Raw genomic sequence first — 24,709 nt, 5'->3', positions numbered from 1 at the left:
CTATTAATTTTTTCATGTACTCTAAAATGACCTTCCTGATTTCACATTACCACAGATTTTCCATGGAAAACAGGTAATTAGGGAATAAGTAATTTCTATGGTACTAAATAATTAGAAATAAGAAGAAGAAAATTTAAGGTTAAAAGTTCTGAAACCCAGGGTAATGAAATCTCCTCCTTCTCTCTCATAATTTTGCTTCATTTACATAATATCATAGACCCACTGGGTAGAAATAATAGTTTTATCTATAGTATAATATAGTGATGATAATCCACAAAGGTTACAACAATAACATCATAAATTGATTTCAACTTACTAAGAGCTGAGTGGTTGTCTATAATCTGTATTGGAATAGTCTGCACATCTCCCAACAGAATCCGATGAACAGTTCCTTCCAGATTCCCTGTATCCTCAACATCTCCAACTTCTACCAGCTCGTCCATTGCAACTAGATTTTGATCTGGTTCTGGAAGGTTACCCATGGTGGAGGCAGTACTATTGTTTTGGGTTAAGCATGTATCTCTTTGAAGGCTATGACTTTGACCAAGCAGTAGAGAATTATTATTCATTACAGCACTTCCTATTGTATCCAGAAGTCCTGAAGGACTAGAGGACGGCTGGTTATTTACTGATACCACAGCTGGTGATTCATCAGGAGAGGTGAACCTTGGTTGTAACTGCAAACCCTTTTAAACCAAAAAGAGTACATCAAAATGTTTGAATTTCCTATGTATGATATTCTCATAGGATATACAATTCTTTTGACAAAAAATCCGAACAAATAAAAAGAGTATGGTTAAAAATAATTATTAAATGAAGAAAGAAACAAGAATCAAGGGAAAAGTAGTACAACTAAATTTACTGCATTCATAGTCAACCTTAAACTTTTAAAAAACATACTGTTTGAATTATCTTAAATCAAGAAACAAAAAGATCAGGAAATTAACAATGAAAACATATTTCATCATTATTATAATTCTGTAACAATTCTCTAAAATCCCTAGGAGAAGAAGAGGTAAATGGAGGAATAAAGAGAAGGACCTCAAATTTGGATATTTTACTGGATACCTACCTGTAGTTGTGTAAATATTTTGGGCTGAAATGAGGAGAGTGAGGAGAGCAAGTGGGTTGGCTCAGGAGACAAAGAACCCCTGGTCTGATTTGTTTCCACTTTGGTGGTAATTGATTCTCCTGGTGAATTTCCTAAATTATATTAAAGAAACTATTAAAATAATTTTTATGGCTTCTATGAAGTCATAAAAATACTTTATTACAACCCTTTCTATCAGAACTAAAATAGGAAATAATTTCAAAGTTTTGCAAAGGACTTCAATAAGTCATCTAGCCCAAGGGTCCCTGACCCTACCGGTCTGTGCCTTGTTAGGAACTGGGCTGCACAGCAGGAGGTGAGCATGGGGCAAGCAAGCCTTACTGCATGAGGAAGCCTTACTGCGTGAGCTCTACCTCGTGTTAGATCAGCAGAAGCATTAGATTCTTGGATCTAAGTTGCACACTCCTTATGAGAATCTAATGCCTGATGATCTGAGGTGGAACAGTTTAATCCCAAAACCATCCCCCCAACTCTCCACCCTGGGTCTGTGGAAAAATTGTGTTCCACAAAACCGGACCTTGATGCCAAAAAGGCTGGGGACTGCTGATGTAGCCCACTATTTGCAGAACCTGGCAGATAATAAGAATCTCTAAGGGATGTTTAAGAAAACATAGATTCCTAGGTTTAACCTCCATTAATTTTAATTCGGTAGATCTAGAATGGGATTGTCCCTCCATATCCATGGAAGACTGGTTCCAGGACCTCCATCAGAAATAAAAATCTGCAGATGCTCAGTTCCTGATATAAAATGGCATCGTATTTGCATAAAATCTAAGCATATCCTCCCACAAACTTTAAATCCTCTCTGGATTACCTATAATACACAATACAATGTAGAAGTCTTCCAATATACTTTAAATCATCTCTAGATTATAATAGGGAAAAAATATGTACATGTTTGGTATACATCCAATTAAAAATATATTTTTGGTCAGCAGTTTGTTGAAGCCATGGATACAGAACCCATAGATACAGAGGCACAACTATATATATATATATATATTTTACCTTGAAAGACGCTATATCTGTAACTCGAATCTAGTGTGTTCTCCGTACTATAATGCTGGACTATACTAAACTTCTCTAGAAGTGTGAAATCTAAGGAGCTTCTCAATTAACACCAAACTTAATTCACCTTTTGTAGCCCTAGTAACTAGGACAATACCTGGAAAAATTGGTCTTTAATGATAACAGCATTAAATTTATTTCAATAACTCATTTTGGTATAAATGAATAAAAATAAAAACTCTGTTTTCTTAGTATCTCAAATTTAAACTAATTGTAGGGAATTTGAATCATTCTCATGTAATTCTTATATGTTAACCCAAATATATTAATCTCTTTAAGTCAGTGAAGAACTAATTATCGGCCAGGCGAAGTGGCTCACGCTTGTAATCTCAGCACTTTAGGAGGCCAGAGCAGATGGATAACTTGAGACCAGGAGTTTGAGACCAGCCTGGGCAACACGGTGAAACCTTGCCTCTAGTAAAAATACACAAATTAGCCAGGCGTGGTGGCATGTGCCTGTAGTCCCAGCTACTTGGGGGGCTAAGGTGGGAGGATCACTGGAGCCCAGGAGGCAGAGGATACAATGAGCCAAGATCGTCCCACTGCACTCAACCATGGGTGACAGAGTGAAACCCTGTCTCAAAACAGAAAGAGAAAACCTAATTATCAATGAACATTTATTGCTTCCATAATACAACTGACTGATTTTAAAATGGCCAGAGTATCAGAGAAGAATGGATTTAAGCACTGGCTTTCTGTGTCACCTTCAATACGCTATATAACTCAGTTTCTTTTCTTTTCTTTCTTTTTTTTTTTTTGAGACAGTCTTGCTCTGTTGCCCAGGCTGGAGTGCAGTGACGCAATCTCGGCTCATTGCAACCTCTGCCTCCCAGGTTCAAGTGATTCTCCTGCCTCAGCCTCCTGAGTAGCTGGGACTACAGGCGTGTGACACCATGCCCAGCTAATTTTTGTATTTTTAGTAGAGACAGGGTTTCACCATGTTGTCCAGGCCAGTCTCGAACTTCTGACCTCAGGTGATCCACCTGCCTTGGCCTCCCAAAGTGCTGGGATTACAGGCGTTGAGTCACTGCACCCATCCTATAACTGAGTTTCTAAACTTCAGCTTCCTCATCTGTAAAATCAGCTTAAGAGACCTTTCTCAATGGACCACTGAGAGGACTAAACAGCAATCATGCATTTCTTGGCTTCTTCGTTATTAATGTCCTTTTACTTCACTACTGTAGTCACCCACCACTATCATCATACTCTGGATGATCCTACCTCTAAAATCTCAAGTTCAAACATCTCATTCTCTGATCACAACCTCTTATTCTTATTTTTAGATTTTTATTCTTTTTTTGAGATGGAGTCTTGCTCTGTCATCCAGGCTAGAGTGCAGTGGCATGATCTCAGCTCACTGCAACCTCTGCCTCCCAGGTTCAAGCGATTCTCCTGCCTCAGCCTCCTGAGTAGCTGGGATTACAGGCATGTGCCACCATGCCCAGCTAGTTTTTGTATTTTTAGCAGAGACCAGGTTTCACCATGTTGGCCAGGCTGGTCTCAAACTCCTGACCTCAAATGATCCGCCTACCTTGGCCTCCCAAAGTGCTGGGATTACAGGTGTGAGCCACCGTGCCCAGCTACAACCTCTTATTCTTCCAGAGATTTTGCTCATGTATTTCACTACAATTGTTCTTCAACCTCATGTGAACCTCCAGTCAATTAATCCCTCAGTTTTCTTCAGATCCATCAACCTCTTTCTTAATAAAATTCTTCCCCCATCCAGCTTACAGTCCTAGGTCTATAAAATTTCAGTCACTCTTTTACAAGTACCTAAACTCTCTTGCCTCTCTGTCCTTTGGTCATATCCCTCCAGTAAAACCCTAACTCTGCATAAAAATGGCTTTCCTGCACCAATACATGGGAAGCTGAGTGCCACTGAAAAAGAAACTCACTAATTCTACTAATACCAATTCACTATTAACTTTGATTGGACCTTCACCTGTATCTGGCAATGTTTCACTCTCTATCCAGGATAATTTCTAATTTGCATTTCCCTCAAATCCATGCCACCCTTCTTGAAACCTTTCCTTATCCTTAGCACTCTTACAGAGAAAAGGAAAGCCAACAGAAGTTTCTTCAACTTCCCATCACCATCTTCATCTATCTTTTCAGTTCTCTACTCTTAAAATACGTTCCCTCAACCCCATTTGCCATTGCAAAATTCCTGAAAAAGTGGTACACTTTTTAAGGAGTCCCTACTCCTTCCTCATCTCCCATTCACCCTTCAATCACCCCAATATGGCTTCCTCCCAATCCACGCCACTGAAATGGCTCAGATACTCAACTTTACAAATCTAGTAAGTCCTTTATTCTCTCTCCTGTCCTACCAATGCTCTATTCTTTTGCCAGTGTTGCTGAGCTCAGTAAATGCTATCAGTCAGATGCTCATTATAGAAATTCAGAGGTTTGGCTGGGTGCAGTGGCTCACGCCTGTAATCCCACCACTTTGGGAGGCCAAGGTGGGTGGATCACCTGAGGTCAGGAGTTTGAGATCAGATTGGCCAGCATGCCAAAACCCTGTCTCTACTAAAAATACAAAAATTAGCCAGGTATGGTGGTGTGCGCCTGTGATCCCAGCTATTCGGGAGGCTGAGGCTGAAGAACCACTTGAACCCGGGAGGCTGAGGTTTCAGTGAGCCGAGAACGCACCACTGCACTCCAGTCTGGGTGACACAGTGAGACTGTCTCAAAAACAAAAAAAGAAATTCAGAGGTTTAACTTTATATAGGGGGTGAAGTTATGAATGTACTTAAAAGAGATTACAATTTGAGTACTAAGAGGAGTTTGCCATGCATAAGAAAAAAGACATTTCCAGAACAGAGAAGAAATGCAAAAGGGTGGAAATAAGTTTGGAATATTGAAAGGGCCCAGCAGTAAGAACACATGAGAAAAAGCAACCATAAAAAATGGACCATAGTTCCCAGATCAGGGCATCTTAGGGTTATTACTACTGGAATTAGCCAGACTTATAATGAATTAGCTACAGTTAACTGTGCTAGTTATCAGCTTCAAAATGTCAGTCATAAAAAAGCATTAAAAACAAAGTATAAGAGGAAATTAAAATAGTAGGAAGTATGTTGATAAACCATAACATAGCTGCTCCTACGTCTTTGGATCCTGGTTTCCTTATCTATAAAATTTGATTAGATGAGATAATATCTTAAGTTCCTTCCAGTTAAACACCATTTGAATTTATATTTTAAAGGTATTCAAGAAAACCTACCTTCTGCAAATGTAACTGTCACGGTCTCTTTGAGAATATTCCCACTGTCTGTAGTCCATTGAAGCTGAAATGGGAACATTTATTTCAGTAAAAATAAAGCTCTTATATTGAAAAATATCTTAAGACATCATTACGACTGTCATATTTTATTCACAGTATGTGATTTATTCTGCAACTACTCTCTTCACTTGTTCATATTCTTCAAGCACAAGTATACTTTACTATACAAATACATTAAATTCCTGAGTTCAGATAGCAAGGATTTAGACAACAGTGTAGATGACAAGGACTACTTCTAACATTTAGATAGTGAATAATTAAGAGTTATTGGGCTGGGTACAGTGGGTCATTCCCGTAAGGCTTGGGAAGCCAAGGCTGGAGAGGTGCTTGAGGCCAGGAGTTTGAGACCAGCCTGGGCAACAAAGTGAGACTCAGTCTCTACAAAAACTTAAAAAATTAGCTGGGTGTAATGGCTGGTGCCTGTAGTCCCAGCTGCCAGGAGGCTAAGGTGGGAGGACTGCTTGAGTCTTGGAGGTCGTGGCTGCAGTGAGCCGTGATTGTGTGAATGCACTCTGGCTGGGTGACAGTGAAACTCTATCTCAAAAAAAAAAAAAGACAAAGAGTTATGGATTGTAAGAAATAGTTTTGGCTTTTAAAATATCCATATTTTTTCAGATACTGCATTTGGATAACAAGTTAGGAAAGCAAAATATACTACATTTCAGATTTTAATGGCATAATCACTGGCTGTATTGTAATTAGTTGTTTCTGGGTAATTAATCTCTTCATAGTAGGGAAAATGTTCACAGAGATGACTAATATTCAGGGAGAAACTACCATATCAAACTATGAGTTAAGGTCGGGTGTGGTGGCTCACGCCTGTAATCCCAACACTCTGGGAGGCCGAGGAGGGCAGATCACGTGAGGTCAGGAGTTTGAGACCAGCCTGGCCAACATGGTGAAACCCGTCTCTAATAAAAACAAAAAAATTAGCTGGGCATGGTGGCTGAAACCTGTAATCCCAGCTACTTGGGAGGCTGAGGCAGGAGAATAGCTTGAACCTGGGAGATGGAGGTTGCACTGAGCCAGGATCATGCCACGGCAATCCAGCCTGAGCAAGAGAGAGAGAGACTGTCTCAAAAAAAAAAAAAGTATGAGTTAAACTGATATCCACAGATGGCATATGGAACCAACATTATCACTTTGGGCAATCAAGTACGAAGAACTGTATGTATGTATGTATGTATGGATGGATGGATGGATGGATAGATGGATATATATTTATTTATTGAGATGGAGTTTTGCTGTTGTCACCCAGGCTGGAGTGCAACGGCATGATCATGGCTCACTGCAACCTCCGCCTCCCGGATTCAAGTGATTCTCCTGCCTCAGCCTGCCAAGTAGCTGGGACTATAGGCACCTGCCACCGCGCCGGGCTAATTTTTGTATTTTTGGTAGAAATGGGGTTTCACTGTGTTGGCCAGGCTGGTCTCGAACTCCTGATCTCAGGTGATCCACTTGCCTCAGCCTCCTAAAGTGCTAGGATTATAGGCATGAGCCAACGCGCCCGGCCCAAACAACTGTATTTAAATTTGCCCATTTATTAAAAAAAGGGAGGGGAAATATATACAATAGTACTCAATAAATGTCTGTTAAATGAGTAAGAATAATTTTTACAGAGAAAATACATGTTGATTTTAAAATAAAGATTAGTGGTTTTTTGTTGTTGTTTTTCAGATGAAGTCTCAGTCTCCCAGGCTGGAGTGCAGTGGCGCTATCTCAGCTCACTGCAACCTCCGCCTCCCAGGTTCAAGCGATTCCTACCTCACCCTCCCGAGTAGCTGGGATTACAGGCGCACGCCACCACACCCAGCTAATTTTTTTTTCTTTTTTTAGACGGAGTCTCGCTCTGTTGCCCAGGCTGGAGTGCAGTGGCACGATCTTGGCTCACCGCAAGCTCCGCCTCCCGGGTTCACACCATTCTCCTGCCTCAGCCTCCAGAGTAGCTGGGACTACAGGCACCTGCCACCATGCCCGGCTAATTTTTCGTATTCTTAGTAGAGATGTGTTAGCCAGGATGGTCTTTATCTTCTGACCTTGTGATCTGCCCACCTCAGCCTCCCAAAGTGCTGGGATTACAGGCGTGAGCCACTGAGCCCGGCCACACCCAGCTATTTTTTGTATTTTTAGTAGAGATGGGGTTTTGCCATGTTGGTCAGGCTGGTCTCGAACTCCTGACCTCAGGTGATCCGCCCGCCTCGTCCTCCCACAGTGCTGGGATTACAGGCACAAGCCACTGTGCCTGGCCAGTGTTTTTATTATGGAGTTGGGAATTCACTGATTTTTCTTCTTGTGAAAGTAATAAAAAACTTTTAGTCATTTTCTAAACATTGAGTATTTACATTTTAAGAAAAAGATGCTATATATATATATATATTTTGAGATGGAGTCTCGCTGAGTCTCCCAGGCTGGAGTACAGTGGTGCAGTCTCAGCTCACTGCAAGCTCCGCCTCCTGAGTTCAAGTGATTCTCCTGCCTCAGCCTCCCAAGTAGCTGGGATTACAGGCACCCACCATCACGCCCACCCAATCTTTGTATTTTTAGTAGAGATGGGGTTCACCGTGTTGGCCAGGCTGATCTCAAACTTCTGACTGCAGGTGATCCACCCGTCTCGGCCTCCCAAAGTGTTGGGATTACAGGCATGAGCCACCACGCCCGGCCTATTGTATTTGCTTATATTGCAGTTATTCAGATGGCCTAACACTAGCCATTCTTATTAGACTAAATATTAATAGAAGCTGAGAAAGACTCTGTAATAAGGAATTATGGTTGTAATCATACCGTTGCTGGAATAATCTCTGAGTTATATACCGTATCTCCATTTCTCAAGGATTTCTGTACCTCATGGATGTGATTTTTTATATCATTTACAGTTGGAAAAAAAGATAAATTATGTCTTTCAGGTACCTCATCGGGTTTGAACAGTTCCCTTTCCACAAATTTTCTGTAAAGAATACAAAATGGAATAAAGACATAAACCATTTAGCAATATGCCTTTAGATCAAAAGACAGAAAGGTTCTCTTTCAGTATAAACTTCTATAAAGTATGGTTTATAGCCCTGTAAGTAATTTATATTTTCCTATTTAAACTTTTTCCATACAACATAGAATTATTGCAGACTATAGAAATGTAATATTTTCATTGGTAAAACATCTAAATATATTAGAGTGAGTTTTGTTATTATTTTTTGAGATGGAGTCTCGCTCTGTCGCCCAGGCTGGAGTGCAGTGGTGTGATCTCGGCTCACTGCAACCTCTGCCTCCCGGGTTCAAGCGATTCTCCTGCCTCAGCCTCCCGAGTAGCTGGGACTACAGGAGTGTGCCACCACGCCCGGCTAATTTTTTGTATTTTTAGTAGAGACAGGGTTTCACTATGTTGGCCAGGCTGGTCTCGATCTCCTGACCTCGCGATCCGCCCGCCTCGGCCTCCTAAAGTGCTGGGATTACAGGCGTGAGCACCACGCCCAGCTGAGCTTTGATATTTTTATGAATTTAAAGAAATCATTATTTTCAGTTTAAGTATAATAATGTTTTTAATGCTGTGTCAGGCACTGTATGGAACACTTCACATCAAATATCTCCTTTAACCCTTAATGATCAACGACATACGTACAATTATCATTCCCACTTTACAGATGATAGAACTAAGGACTGTAGAAGTGAAATAATTTGCCCAAAATCATACACCTACCTAGTAAACAAGAGAGCTTGGGCCTATACCCAGGTTATGTGCGTAAACATCATGTTACATTGCTTCCAAAAGTATCAATTAATATTATATGAAATATGATGGGCTTGAATTTTACACGGAGACAAAAGAAGATAGAAATAGAAGGCAGCACTGTTATTTAATTGTATAAAAAATCAATATATAAAAGAAATGATAAAATTTAACATATATATGCTTATTACATTTGGTGGACCAAATCGCAGAACTGTATTATACTTCCATTCTTAAGATTCAGGTTTAGTAAATAGTGAATGGCTTTACTAAATTTTTGCCTTATGCTAATGATGCCCCAGTGGAAATAAATATAAAATGTCTAAGAAAACTGCTAAATAGAAAAGTCATGTATTAATTAGGAAATAATTCTAGGAATTACAGTAAGCTCTCAGTTAACATCATTGTTAGGTTCCTGGAAACTGAGACCTTAAGTGAAAGGACATACAACAAAACCAAATTATTTTCTCCAATGCTATAAGAAAACACTGAATCAGGTGCAGTGGCTTGCTTCTGCAATCCCATCTTCTTGGGTGCATCACTTGAGGCCAGGACTTCAAGACCAGCCTGGGCAACATAGCAAGACCCCTGTTTCTTTTACAAAAAAAGTAAAAAAAAAAACAACAAAAGAAAAGACGTTGAACAGAACGATATAACTCAAGGACCTGCTGTATTTCCTTTTGGTTAAAGTAGCAGTTTTCAAGAACCTATTCATGACTTTAAGAGGGGGCTTACTATATTTATTTTGTTATTCAGATCAGATTACACAATAATCAGTAAGAGCAAGGCTAAGTATCATAAATCATGGTAATAGGCACAGGCTATATAGCGTTAGGCCTAAATTTCAGTTCTGCCACTGCCTTTTTTTTTTTTTTTTTTTTTTTAGACGGAGTCTCGCTCTGTAGCCAGGGTAGAGTGCAGTGGCGCGATCTCGGCTCACTGCAACCTCCGCCTCTCGGGTTCAAGCAATTCTCTGGCCTCAGCCTCCCGAGAAGCTGGGACTACAGGTGCGTGCCACCATGCCCAGCTAGTTTTTGTATTTTTAGTAGAGACGGAGTTTCACCATGTTGGCCAGGATGGTCTCGATCTCCTGACCTCATGATCTGCCCTCCTCGGACTCCCAAAGTGCTGGGATTACAGGTGTGAGCCACTGCGCCTGACTCTGCCACTGCCTCTTAAGCCAATTATTTAACCACTCTGAGACTCCAGTTTCTCATGTGTAGAATTGGGATAAATATACCAACTTAATAGTGCTATTGTTAGACTAAATGAGATCATACATGTAAAAAGCCTAGCACAGTACCTGGCACACACAAAATAAGTAATTATATAATTACTTATATAATTATTATTATTTCCTGAGGATCAAAAAACTTAGACCAGAGTACTACAAATAAAATTTCATTAGACAAAGAACTATCCAAATTATTGTGTTGTAATAAAATTTAACTGCATTTCAAATAGTATCTTGGCCTGGGTTTTAAAATCTTTGGTGCTACAAAGGTTTTCTTCTCTAAAAGTATTTATTAACTATTTCACTTTATACATCATTTAGACATAGTCCAATTTGCCAAATCCAAATATAGAATGTCTCAAGTGAGTAATCAGAATTATAATAAACCATATTACACCATTGCTTGCCAAGCATTTGTTAGAAAACGATCAGTTTATAAATAAGATTATTTTAATAAATTAATAAACTATATTCCTTATCTACCCTGATAGCATATATTTTGGAAAATATCTCCAATGTTCACTGTATTATTTAAAGCAACAAACAAAACTGAAAAACGTAAAAGAACAATGCTCTTCTATTGTACCTTAGCTGTTTCCTTACTGCATACACTTGTTCTATTCCCTGTGATACTAATTCTTGAATCTTATGTGCTACTTGAGGATGTAAACGTGAGGGTAATGCACAATTCTCATCTCTAACTGCAGTTTCCTCTTCTTCAAGAGAAGACACAGGAAAAGGAGAAGGTGACAAAGTGAGGCAGGGAGTCTCTAATTCATGATACTGATGAGCTTGCTGTGTAGGTAACTGTACATACCACCTGGTAAGAGAAAATATTTAAAATTACTAAAATTTAAACAATAAATTATTTAATATTATTAGACCAAAGTAGGAATCATAATTACTTAGGTTAATACTCATAAAAAAAGGATTAATCCTTTAAGAAAAAATTATATATGGTTATTTCATATCAAATAAAATTTAAAATGATCTCTTAACTCTTCTAAGATTTGCTTTATATCCAATTAAATTAAAATATTTGTAAATATTTATAGACTTTCACTGTGGTCCTACAGTTGAGGGAGATACAGGGATTTTAAGTATATATGAAAATGGCATTTTAAATTTCATATTAATTGTATTATTTTGGGTTCATGAGAAAATTCATATTAAGTACATTTTACCTCAAAATAAAGAGAAGACATTGTAAATCATCATCTTTTGAACTGTGTATTTTCCCATTCATCAAACATTCGTCCCAAATTACACTTCTCTGTTACACCTACCATCCTTCCAACCAAAGATAGAACCTGTCAAGACTGAACTTTATGGTTGATTCTTTCCTCACAGGAGCTCAACATACTGCCTCTACAGCACTCCCAGCTCCTGCTGGCCAAGTGAGCAAGAGAATTAACTAAAGGTGAATGCAGATCTCTTGGAGAGCCATGAAAAAAAAAAAAAAAAAGAAAGAAAAGAAAAGTAGACGGTAGGAAAATGAACTAATCTGGTAGGATACTGCTTTAATTGATATTTCTGTATAAAATTATTACAATGACTGACAATGCCTACTTAAAAATTATATGCAATGCTCTTCGAACTGCAGGATCTAATTTTTTTAGTGATATTTTTGACTTTCATTGAAGGATCTAATTGTTGACTCAATTTATTTTTCACATACCTAAAAGTTTTTTTTAAAGATCACACGAAAACGATATTCCATACACTTAAATCCATTATACAATAACAAATTATTCACCCAGACTGACACATAAAGGAAAGTAAAAAAGAATGCTAATATTTCACATTTAAAACCTAAAGCATAAAAGGTGTGAAATGGAATTTTATTTACGGCTTGGAATTCATTTCTGGCTGCCGTAAGTAATCAAAGATTAGTTTTTAAAAAATGACAGGCGGCTGAAGTTTCTGCTCATAGTAAGTAGCTAAAACAAAGTACTAAATATATAATAAAGTGTATTAAGTATGTCTTTGTCATTTTGAGAAAAAGCTTTTACATGGTATATGGTATACAGAGTATATGCTATACAGTATGGAATAATTCTTTGGTCTGAATTATCTACAACTTGGGGCTAAGAAACTCAATGGCTTACACAGTGGCAAATCAATTTAATACCTAGGGAACTATTGATATCTCTACCTTATAAAACTGTTACTTAATGATATAGTTGGAAAACTATAATTTCCCTTACAAAATAATTCTTGGAAATTGAGCTAATTAATTTGTAAAATAAAAGAACTATAAAAATGTCATACCTAAGAACACCACCAGCATCTACCAAGTTCTTCTTTAGCATGTTAAAAGCTTTCTCCTGCTCCATTCTGATAATTTTCTTGTCAATTTTGGGGTCTGTAGGAACTCTATATTCAGGAAACTTCTGTACCTTTTTAATGTAAATCCTTTATACAAGATAAAGAAGAATTTGTTTCATTATATTATAATCTCAAGATAATCTATCTTATCAACCACAAGTCTACTTTAAGCATTTAAGCTTAGAGAAAATTCAATTTATCTGTAAAGTATTCAGAGGCTTATGTAAAATATATGCCATATTCTCAGTTGTATTAATACTTAGCAAATTAAAAGTAAACATTATTTAAAAATATCTAAGTACTTACAGATTTCACTATTTTTTTCCCCTAGATTTGCATTCTCTTCATTCTCCTGGAAGGCATAATCACCTCATGCCTGGATTACTTATTTATTTATTTATTTATTTATTTATTTATTTTTTGAGATGGAGTTTTGCTCTTGTTGCCCAGGCTGGAGTGCAATGGCATGATCTCAGCTCACCACAACCTCCACCTCCCGGATTCCAGCGATTCTCCTGCCTCAGCCTCCCAAGTAGCTGGGATTACAGGCGTGTGCCACCACTCCTGGCTAATTTTGTATTTTTAGTAGAGACAGGGTTTTTCCATGTTGGTCAGGCTGATCTGGAACTCCCAACCTCAGGTGATCCGCCCACCTCGGCCTCCTGAAGTGCTGGGATTACAGGCATGAGCTGCCATGCCTGGCCCTGGATTACTTTCATAGCCTCCTTCCAGGCCTGTGCCTCCAATCTTTCATTACTTAAATCCACTTGATAATTCAATGTCACAGGTGATTCTCCTGCCTCAGCCTCCCCAGTAGCTGGGATTACAGGCATGTGTCACTATGCCTGGCTAATATTTTTTGTATTTTTAGTAGAGACGGGGTTTCACCATGTTGGTCAGGCTGGTCTCAAACTCCTCACCTCAAGTGATCTGCCCACCACAGCCTCCCAAAGTTCTGGGATTATAGGCGTGAGCCACCACACCTGGCCTCTATAGCTTTATTTATATGGTTCTCCTAACCTACAATATCATCCCTCTAACTCTCTACCCACCCAAATTCAATTTAAACTTCAACATCCAGTTTAAATTGTACTTTCTTTCCTGCCATGAATTTGTATGGATATATTCCTTCTTTAAATACCTAAATAGGTAGTTAAATCATATATTTCACACTATATTCTATACTATCATGTTGTCTACTAGTTTTTGTTTCCTGATCTGTTCCCCGGGATTAAGTAAAATTTTATTCCTCTTTTGGTTTCCCTCCTTCCTATGGCACCCAATGTAGTTTCTGGGCACAGAGTAGACAGTCAAAAAGTACTTGTAGAATGATGGAAAATAAAATTATTTCTTCACATGTAGAGGTTTTCTCCCAAGTTATACCTAAAGTTTTTATAATGCTTATATTTAAGAAGCAGTTGATAAGTTTCAAGTCAAGGCTAAATGGAAAAAAAAAAGCAACTGAAAGTTTGTTTCACAGTCAGGTTTAAATATTACCTAAAGTTAATATTGCAGGATTAAATATGAAAAGCCTTGTAAATGGGCTTTAAAAACTTCTTGAGAATGCTAAGGTATTTATTTTATTTTATTTTTTTGAGACAGAGTCTTGCTCTGTTGCCCAGGCTGGAGTGCAGTGGTGCAGTCTCGGCTCACTGCAACCTCCGTTTCCTGGATTCAAGCGATTCTCCTGCCTCAGCCTCCCGAGTAGCTGGGATTACAGGGGCCCGCCACCACGGCTGGCTAATTTTTTATATTTTTAGTAGAGACGGGGTTTCACCAGTTGGCCAGGCTTGTCTTGAACTCCTGACCTTGTAATCCGCCCACCTCGGCCTCCCAAAGTGCTGGGATTACAGGCGTTAGCCATCATGCTCGGCCAAGAATGCTAAGGTATTTATAATGTGAGATGTGATGCTAAAAGTGTTTCAAAGATCAACTAAGTCCAACCACTACATATTATCTTTTAAATTTTTTATTTTACTTAATAGTTTAAAACACTTTCAATATATTTTAAGTCTTAAAATACTTTCAATGTCTAAAAAATTTACATTCATAAAGGACATTGTAAAATCTTTCATTGGTTCACATTTTTCATTCTTACCAAGAGCAATGACTACTCTGTAGTCCTAATCTATCTAAAACTTACTACGTTGGTCTCATAATTTGCTGCTAAATTGATAAAATCGCTCTAAAAAGCAATTTGCAATATTTGTCAACATTTTTAAAAGATACAGCCTTTGCCCTAGCAATTTCATTTCTAGGAATTTTTCCTACTGAAACACTTGTAGGAGTGCACAAATATGTACAATGTTAATAACTGCAGCTTTGTATAATACTAATAAGGAATACCTTTCACATCTTACATGAATTAAATGATAATTCATCCATAAATGGAATATTATATGGCTATTAAAAATAGTACTTTTATGTACATCTATGGAGTCAGCTTTGAGATACACTGAGAATGAAAAAAAGGAAAGTATGTCATTACATTCACACTAGTATGTAACATATCTGTGCAGCAGATAACCACAATAGGCATTCAGATTGAGAATAAATCTATGTGAATTCATATCAAGAAAAAAGGTACACTACTATGTAAGTTTAAGGAAAGAAAATATTAGTGAGCTTTACTGAGATTTTCAACAACATTTATAGGGGTAAAGAAGGAGATCTCTGTCTCTCTGCCTTTATATGCATCCATATACACAGAATATCTTTGGAAGATGACTCAAAAAACTAGTAAGAGTTGTTGCTTTAAAGACAGAACAAATGTGGGTAAGAGAAAACTTAGAATTCACTGTATACTTTTTGGTACTGTATAAACCTAATAAAAATATGTGTATTAGCTATTCAAAAATAAGTTCTTAATAAGAAACAAATAAAAGAAAATAAAGCTTACCGAGCTGGACAAGTGGCTTTGTAGAGCTGACAAGACCTGCTTTCCTGCTCACTGACTTTTTTTAACTGGAAACCTTTTCTTCTTGGCCCATACTGACACTCCATTACCACAGCTCTACTCCCTGTGGGCCAAAACCAACTATTGATATTAATTCAAGTGTCCATCTATTCTAGACACTAGATTAAAAGTAACTTGGTGGTGGCAATGTCAAAATCTTTCAAATATACAGCTTTAAGGAAAGAAAACATTAGTAAGTCTTACTTACATATACAAACATATAAATTTAAAAGTTTATTTTAAAATTTACCAAAGGTACCATAATTATGGTAAGAAAATTAGTGAATATCACATTTACTGAATGTCTACTGGCATATAATTTTTTTTTTTTTTTATTGAGACGGAGTCTCACTCTGTCACCCAGGCTGGAGCACAGTGGAGCAATCTTGGCTCACTGCAACCTCCACCTCCTGGGTTCAACCAGTTCTCCTGCCTCAGCCTCCCAAGTAGCTGAGACTATAGGCGTGTGCCACCACGCCAGGCTAATTTTTGTATTTTTAGTAGAGACAGAGTTTTGTCATGTTGTCCAGGCTGGTTTTGAACTCCTAAACTCAAGTGATCCGCCTGCCTTGGCCTCCCAAAGGGCTGTGATTTAGAGGCATGAGCCACTGCATCCCACCTGACATATGGTTTTTATACCATTTTATAAATAGTGAGCAAATGTTACATTTGGTTAATAAATATTGGTATCATTTAAAATTTTATTTCCTTTTATAATTATTTTCTTGTTTTTATTTGGGCTGTTAATACAGCAGCCAGCCCTAAGATGGCCCCCAGTAATCCATGCCTTCTAGCATTCATGTCCTTGAGTAATCCCCTCCCCTTGAATATGGGCTAGACTTACTAACTTACGTTTAATAAATATGGCCAAAGTGGTAGGAAGTAATTTTTGATATTAGGCTGCAAAAAGACTGTAACTACCATTTGGGTACTCTCTCTTACTCTTGCTTGAATTGCTCTCTCTGGATGTAATCAGCTGCCAAGTGGTAAGGGAGCTCTGTGGAAAGGTCCACGTGGCAAGGAATAAGGCCTGCTGACAGCCACAAGAGTGAATCTGAAAGTAGACCCTCCCTCAGTCAAGTCATGAGACGACTGCAGCAGAACCACTTTGCTGAGTCACTCTTGGATTCCTGACTCACAGAAACTGTGAGATAATTAACGTTTGTCGTTTTCAGCCACTACGTTTGGGATAATTTGTTACACAGCAATAGATAATACAAATAAGTAGATGTGAAAATTATATAACTTAAAATTTTAAGTTGAATATCTTACACTACTGTAGGATACAACAAACTTTTAAAATATAAAATAAAAACACCAATTACTAATACAAATGTTAATAAAGCCGACATTAAAATATAAAAACTTCTGTTTAAAAGACACCATAAGTAAATATAAAAGTAATAGTGTGAGAAATAGCATTTTATAAGATATATAACATAGTAATTCCCCATGTAGAATTACTATGTAGACTACAAACAATCATAAATAATTAATAAACAACCACTCAGAAAAATGTGCAAAGGCTATGAATAGCCAAGTCAGAAAGAAAAAAAAGGTAGTAAATGAACAAAGAAAAAGATGTTCAACTTTACTAGTAAACAGGGAAATGCAAATTAAAACAATAGTAAAATACTATTTCATACTCCTTGGAACGGCAAAAATAAAAACATTCTATAATACTCTATAAAAACTGAATCCACTGATCAATCTGAACACCACAAACAGAGAGACACACACAGATGGCAATAAGTACACAGCACACCGAGGAGGTATTCTTGCAAAAATCAAATCTGCATTTAATCAAGGCTCTAGAACTGTTTACAGAAAATACAAGAGATAAAGAACAAAAACTACATCACACAGATGGAATAAGCAAAACCCAGAATATGGCAAATATTACAGAACAAACTACCTAGAAGAGGAGAGAAATCTTCAAATGAAAAGAAGTTTAAGAGATTTATTAACTAAATGCAGTCTGTGGACCCTGTTTGGATTTGAATTTCAACAACCTTTGAGGAGAGGAAAAAAAACCTGTGAGGTAAGTGGGAAAATGTAAACGCTGAACATTTTATAACATTACAAAGTTACTGTTAATTTTCTTATTAAGTGTGATCACAGGATTCTCATATATGTATGTGTGTGTGTGTATATATATATATATATACACATATATGTATATACATATGTAAGGAGTCCTTATCTTTTAGAGATATATACTTTAGTATACACCATATACTTTAGTAATTACAGATGGAATGATATATCTGAAATGTGCTATAAAACCATCTAGGGAATGAGGAAGTGTAAGGGGTATGAGACAAGATTGACCGTATACTGATAGTTGTTGAAGCTGGAAGATAGATACCTAGAGTCATGGGGTTTCTTATATTATTATCTCTACTTTGATTCACATGTAAAAATTTCCATAATGTAAAGGTTTTTTAAGGCTTTAAAAAACCTTTTTAAGGTGTGGGCACAGTGGCTCACGCCTGTAATACCAGCACTTTGGGAGGCTGAAGTGGGCAGATTGCTTGAGTTTAGGAGTTTGAGACCAGCCAAGGCAACATGGCAAAACCTCATCTCTCCAAAAAAATACAAAAATTAGCTGAGCATGGTGGCATATACCTGTAGTCCCAGCTACTCAGGAAGCTGAGGCAGGAGGATCTCTTGAGCCAAGGAGATTGAGATTGCAGTGAGCTGAGATCACACCACTGTACTCCAGCCTGGGTGACAGAGTGAGACCCCGTCTCAAAAAAACAAACAAACAAACAAAAAAAGATTTTTAAACATCTGGCAATGCTAAGTCATGAAGTAAAAGTGGGGAAATGAAATTTTCACACACTGCTGACAGGAGTGAAAATTGGTACAACTGTCAAACCCTTATGTACAAATCTGAAATCCAAAAAGCTCAGAAAACAGTTTTTTCAGGACTCACTTGGCTGCGAAACCAGGCCTGAGCTGTGTGAGGTTATTTATAGTCTTTATTTGTTTCTCTTGGTGTGGCTATCTATCTAATTAAAGAATTGGTGTTTGATTATGTGATATTGGCTATAACAGGGGTCTCTAACCTCCAGACTGGACCACTACCAATCTGTAGCCTGATAGGAACCAGGCCACACAGCAGGAGGTGAGCAGTGGGCAAGCCAGCAAAGCTTCATCTGTATTTACAGCCACTCCCTATCACTTGCATTACCTCCTGAGCTCTGCCTCCTGTCAGATCAGTGGCAGCATTAGATTCTCATAGAAACACGAACCCTATTATGAACTGCACATGCAAGGGATCTAGGTTGCTGGCTCCCTATCAGAATCTAATGCCTGATGATCTCTCACTGTCTCCGATCACCTCCAGCTCAGACCTGCTAGTTGCAGGAAAACAAGCTCAGGGCTCCCACTGACTCTACATTCTGGTGAGTTGTGTAACTATTTCATTACATATTACAATGTAGTAATAATAGAAATAAAGTGCACAATAAATGTAATGTGCTTGAATCATCCCAAAACCATCCCCCATCCCCCATCCTGGTCCGTGGAAAAACTGTCTTCCACAAAACCAGTCCCTGGTGCCAAAAATATTGGGGACTGCTGGTCTATAGAATACCTGCTAGGAGTATTCCATAATGTTACCATATTACATTCAAAAAATTCAGAATTCTGAAATATACCTGGTCCAAAAAAATTCAAAGGGATTCTGGACCTGTACAATCACTTTTGAGAGCAATTTTTTTTTTTTTTTGAGACGGAGTCTCGCTGTCGCCCAGGCTGGAGTGCAGTGGCATGATCTCGGCTCACTGTAAGCTCCGCCTCCTGGGTTCATGCCATTCTCCTGCCTCAGCCTCCCGCGTAGCTGGGACTAGAGGCACCCGCCACCTCGCCCGGCTAATTTTTTGTATTTTTAGTAGAGATGGGGTTTCACCGTGTTAGCCAGGATGGTCTCGATCTCCTGACCTCGTGATCCACCCGCCTCGGCCTCCCAAAGTGCTGGGATTACAGGCGTGAGCCACTGCGCCCGGCCTTGAGAGCAATTTTAAGATAATCTTGTAAAGATGAAATGGGCATAATTCACAACCAGCAATTCTACTTTAAGGCATATACTCTAGAAAAACTAATTACAGCTTTTCATTAGAGTATATATAGTGTGGAGGTTTGACTACAGCATTCTTTGTAATAATGAAAAGTTGGAAACAACCTAAATGATGATCAATAGAAAAATACTTGTGGTTTGGTCACATGCTGGAATATTATACAATGATTAAATTGTATTAACTAGGATTTATAACTATCAATACCAATAGATGTAAAAAAAAGGGTGAATGAAAATATTTGCAAAACAATATCTACACTTTACTATTTATACATTTTTTTAAAATCCAAAACAATAAAATGTATTATTGTAGATACAATATGTAAGGTAAAGTATAAAAATACAGACTAGAACGATACACATGAAATTCATGTAGTAGCTACCTATGGAGGGTTAAGGAGATTAAAACTAGTATGGGAAAAAGGAAGACTATAGGATTTCAAGTTCATTTTATTATTTGTTAATTTTTTTTTTTAAAGACAGGGTCTTACTCTGTCACCCAGGCTGAAGTTCAGTGGCATGATCACGGTTCACTGCAGCCTCGACCTCCAAGGGTCAAGTGATCCTTCCACCTCAGCTTCCCAAATAGCTGGGACTACAGCCCCATGCCACCATGTCCAGGTAATTTATTATTTTTTGTAAAGATGAGGTCTCCCTGTTTTGCCCAGGTGGGTCTCAAACTTGTGAGCTCAAGCAATCCTCTCGCCTTGGCCTCCCAAAGTACTGAGATTAGAGGCATGAGCCACCACGTTTAAAATAAATAAATAAATATATAAATAAATAACCCAGCTCATTTATTTTTAATGCTGCATTTCTTTTATAGAATACTGATGAAACTCAGGCAGAAGTGGTTACATTTATCTCATCTTAAGTATTTCTCATTAACCTCAGAGGTCCAGGATGAAACTGCAACTCTTTCAGCTAAATTAGTGCCCTCATAGTCCTAAAATAAATTGCTTAGTTTTAGATTCTTTGGGGCTCTAACTAGTCTAAGAGATTTGCTTGAAACTCTACTCCCTTAGTAAACAACTAACCCAGTGTCTGAGAATACTGTATATAACATACCTAATGCTTGAGAACTTTAGTATCAGAATTCTATAACTCTAGATTGTATACAAATTCTATACAGTAACTCCAGAGTTACAAGCTACATAAAATAGACATAAATTTCTCCCACAATACAAATTAAGAGAGAAGGCTAAAATATTTAATCTGAAGGGGAAAAACACAGCTGATGTACATATTTAAAATAAAATTGCTCTTTTAACATTTTATTAAATAGGTTTAATGGAAACTTCGACATTTTATTTTTCAGTATAATATATGAAAGAAGTCTTATTTATTCATTGATATATTAAAATGCAATATTATAAAGTAATTGATTATATTTTCTATAAGTTTTTTCAATTTAATATGCATTTTAATCAATTAGCATTCAATTGTCAGCTACCAAAATAAAAATGTTATCACCTTAGGAAAATCACATTTTGACAATGGACTATGGCTGCTGCTGAACCTTTTAAAATAATTCTTTAAAAAAGTACCTGCATTAACAAATGGGATTCCATCATATGGAACATACTGGGATTTCCACATCAAGCGTGTAGCAGGCTTGGCTGGGCTTGGAGACTGACGGGTCCCCCAAACACTCTGTGTTTGCTGCTTGTGAAATGTTAGGACACTTTCTAATTCAGTCTCACTTACACAGTAGCCACGGTATGAATCTCCAATTTTCTGCATGTGGTAGAAATTAAACAAAATTACTAGCAAATACACTTCATTGCATAATAAATGTAATGAGATGGTTGTCCAAAATGGAAGACTCATCACCTTTCACAAGAGAATGTCATTTGTGCCCTCAGATCAATGGTCTATTACAATCAGTGGGTCTGATTTGAGTTCAACCAGGTGTTTGTTAGGGAATATAATGCCAAACTCATTGCCATACTATCTTTATCAACGTCTTGTTTGAGAGAAAGAATATTTAGAAAAGATAACTTGCAAGAACATATAATGTATATCAATTCTTTCAGATATTTAAAACTTTATCCTGGATCAATCCAGATCAGTGTAAAACTAGCCACAAAGTACTCATTTCCTATGGGGCCTCCTTTACTGAAACTGATTTTTTTTGGTGGAGTGAGGTTGGAAGGAGAAAGGAAAGAGGAGGGAAGGAAGGAAGGAGGGAGGGAGGGAAGGAGGGAAGGAGAGAAGGAGGGAAGGCAGGAAGGCGGGAAGGCGGGAAGGTGGGAAGGCGGGAAGGTGGGAAGGTGGGAAGGCGGGAAGGCAGGAAGGCAGGAAGGCCTGAGATTAATTTTGATAGGATGCCATGCATCTGTTAGAAACCCAATGAAAACTGTGAGTGATTGATAAAAAGGCTGTAGAAAAATTTGCTCATTATATCAACATTCTTTTTATGAAGATCCTTCTCTGAGGCCGGGCACAGTGGCTCATGTCTGTAATCCCAGCACTTTGGGAGGCCAAGGTGGGCAGATCACCTGAGGTCAAGAGTTCGAAACCAGCCTGGCCAATATGGTGAAACCCCATCAGTACGAAAAATACAAAAATTAGCTGGGCGTGGTGGCACTTGCCTGTAGTCCCAGCTACCTGGGAGGTTGAGGCACAAGAATCCCTTGAACCTGGGAGATGGAGGTTGCAGTGAGTTGAGATTGTGCCATTGTGCTCCAGCCTGGGCAACAGAGCAAGACTCTGTCTAAAAAAAAAAAGAAGATCCTTCTCTGAGAGAAATTTCTGTCTGGTCTTAGTACCAAAAATAGTTAATGGTTTGCTTTTATCTTATGGAAATTAGCATAATTTTTAAATCTAAAAGGCACAGAATTTAGTAACTATGCTTCCCCTTTTGAAAAGCATATACCTAGATTATAGACAAGTACATGTATACATGCACACACACACAGTTGGTTAAGACATGTATTTTCTTACTTCCATTTATGTTCCCATCCTTGTCTTTCTTTATTGTTTAGCTCCCACTTTTAATTTCTACCTTGCTAATATATTTTACGTATTTTTTGTAAGCTCTCTTAAATTCCTTCTAAAACAAGGAAAGGTGTAAATAAATAATGTAAATTAATTGATATTATCTATATACAACCATTTGAGTATCCTCGTACTAGAGGAGAAACTTTTTCTTTTCTTTTTTTTTTTTTGTTTTTGAGATGGAGTTTCACTCTTGTTGCCCAGGTTGGAGTGCAATGGCGCTATCTCATCTTACTGCAACCTTCATCTCGCGGGTTCAGATGATTCTCCTGCGTCAGCCTCCCAAGTAGCTGGGATTACAGGCGTGCGTCACCATGCCTGGTATTTTTAGTAGAGACAGGGTTTCGCCATGTTGACCAGGCTGGTCTCAAACTCCTGATCTCAGGTGATCTGCCTGCCTCAGCCTCCCAAAGTGATGGGATTACAGGCATGAGCCACTGCACCCAGCTGGGGAGAAACTTTTTTTTCAATACCAACAGAAAAAACATGTTAACTGTGATCTCTTACAATGAAATGCAGAGACCTAGAATTGACTCCATGTATGTTTCCCCCTTAGAGGAAATAAGAACAGAGATGTGGGCAGAAAGGAAGAATACATTTAACAAATAGAAAGGTATCAAAATACTGTTGTGGCTGTACTTTTGGTTATAATAGTTAAGAGATAATCTGATGCCAAACAATACATTATCTGCAATTTCCTCTAAAATAATGAAAATGCTTATAATTTTTCTGCTAACCTAGACAACTCTTTATCAAAATATTCACCACAAATAAATGGATATAAATTTTAGCTATACTATAATTTACTTATAAATAAAATTAGAATATATGTCAATAAAGAAAAAATCAGTATAATATAATCAGAACTATATATACTTATAAATAGGCTTACAGATAACATTTTAATACAGTATTGACATTTGTCCAGTTAATACACTTTAGTCAAATCTGAAAAAAATGCCTATAGTAAAACATCATTAAATGAGAAATTCAAAAAATAAAAGATTACTAAACAATATTTTGAACCAAAATGCAGAAAATATTTCCTCAGCCATTAACCCAATTTTTTTTTTTTTTTTTTTTTTTTTTTTGAGACGGAGTCTCCCTCTGTCACCAGGCTGGAGTACAGTGGTATGATCTCAGCTCACTGCAACCTCCGCCTCCTGGGTTCAAGCGATTCTCCTGCCTCAGCCTCCCGAGTAGCTGGGACTACAGGCATGCGCCACCATGCCAGATTAATTTTTGTATTTTTAGTAGAGACAGGGTTTTACCATGTTGGCCAGGATGGTCTCAATCTCTTGACCTCGTGATCCACCCGCCTCAACCTCCTGAAGTGCTGACAGACGTGAGCCACCGCACCCAGCCAACTTAAAAATTTTTTTATCACTGATACAGCTTGGGAGAGGAGAAAGAACCCCTCACTGGGAAAGAAGTGGTTCATCTTGGACAACCATACTCAAGTCTGTTGGACAGGAGTACTCAGTTTCTTACAAGATATACGATGATTTTAGGTAAGCCACACAATGCACTATAGTTGTAACATAAGGTGATTTGGTTGCATGATTGTTTTAATAAATGCTCTAATATCCATAGCATTCCATGAGGCTTGTAATAATGATTTTTAAAACCCTCATCAAACAATCACAACAGTAACTTTAGGAAACCACTGAAAAACCATGACTAACAAAAGGTAGGGGGAGAAAAAGCTAAAACTACACACACACACACACACACACACACACATATATATGTATATACATACATGTACTCTACTTAGAAAAGCAACAACAATAGTGTCCTAACAAATGTAATACATATAGCACAAGGTTTTTTATGAGAAATTTTCTCAAAATATTAAAATAGAATATTTTTTCTTTCCCACATTTTAAGATTTGTTTAAAACAATGAAGCATTCTGATAGTTA

The 24,709-nt window shown here is 37.8% G+C and overlaps 1 protein-coding gene across 32 annotated transcripts in view; it reads right to left on the bottom strand.

Annotated features, from left to right (window-relative positions):
* Nucleotides 1-24,709, bottom strand: part of CARF (calcium responsive transcription factor) — an 87,596-nt gene that overhangs the window by 16,966 nt on the left and 45,921 nt on the right. For 27 of the 32 annotated variants that reach the window (XR_010150226.1, XR_010150222.1, XR_010150216.1 and 24 more), the window contains 8 exons: nt 21,333-21,522; nt 15,648-15,768; nt 12,692-12,835; nt 11,007-11,240; nt 8,247-8,409; nt 5,406-5,469; nt 1,073-1,203; nt 317-686 (listed from right to left, as the gene is read on the bottom strand). Coding sequence is in view for 9 of the 32 variants with exons in the window: in XM_063791583.1 (XP_063647653.1) it covers nt 317-686; nt 1,073-1,203; nt 5,406-5,469; nt 8,247-8,409; nt 11,007-11,240; nt 12,692-12,835; nt 15,648-15,768; nt 21,333-21,522 (1,417 nt within the window). In the remaining 23 variants the exon portion in view is untranslated. Of the gene's footprint in view, nt 1-316; nt 687-1,072; nt 1,204-5,405; nt 5,470-8,246; nt 8,410-11,006; nt 11,241-12,691; nt 12,836-15,647; nt 15,786-21,332; nt 21,523-24,709 lie in introns of all 32 variants that reach the window. The other 5 variants (XR_010150231.1, XR_010150232.1, XM_063791584.1 and 2 more) reach the window with 3 other exon arrangements.

Source organism: Pan troglodytes, chromosome 13 (genome assembly GCF_028858775.2).
Source record: "Pan troglodytes isolate AG18354 chromosome 13, NHGRI_mPanTro3-v2.0_pri, whole genome shotgun sequence".
Classification (NCBI taxonomy): Eukaryota; Metazoa; Chordata; class Mammalia; order Primates; family Hominidae; genus Pan; species Pan troglodytes.
Note: the sequence above shows the minus strand (reverse complement) of the source record. Positions and strands in the feature narration are given on the sequence as shown.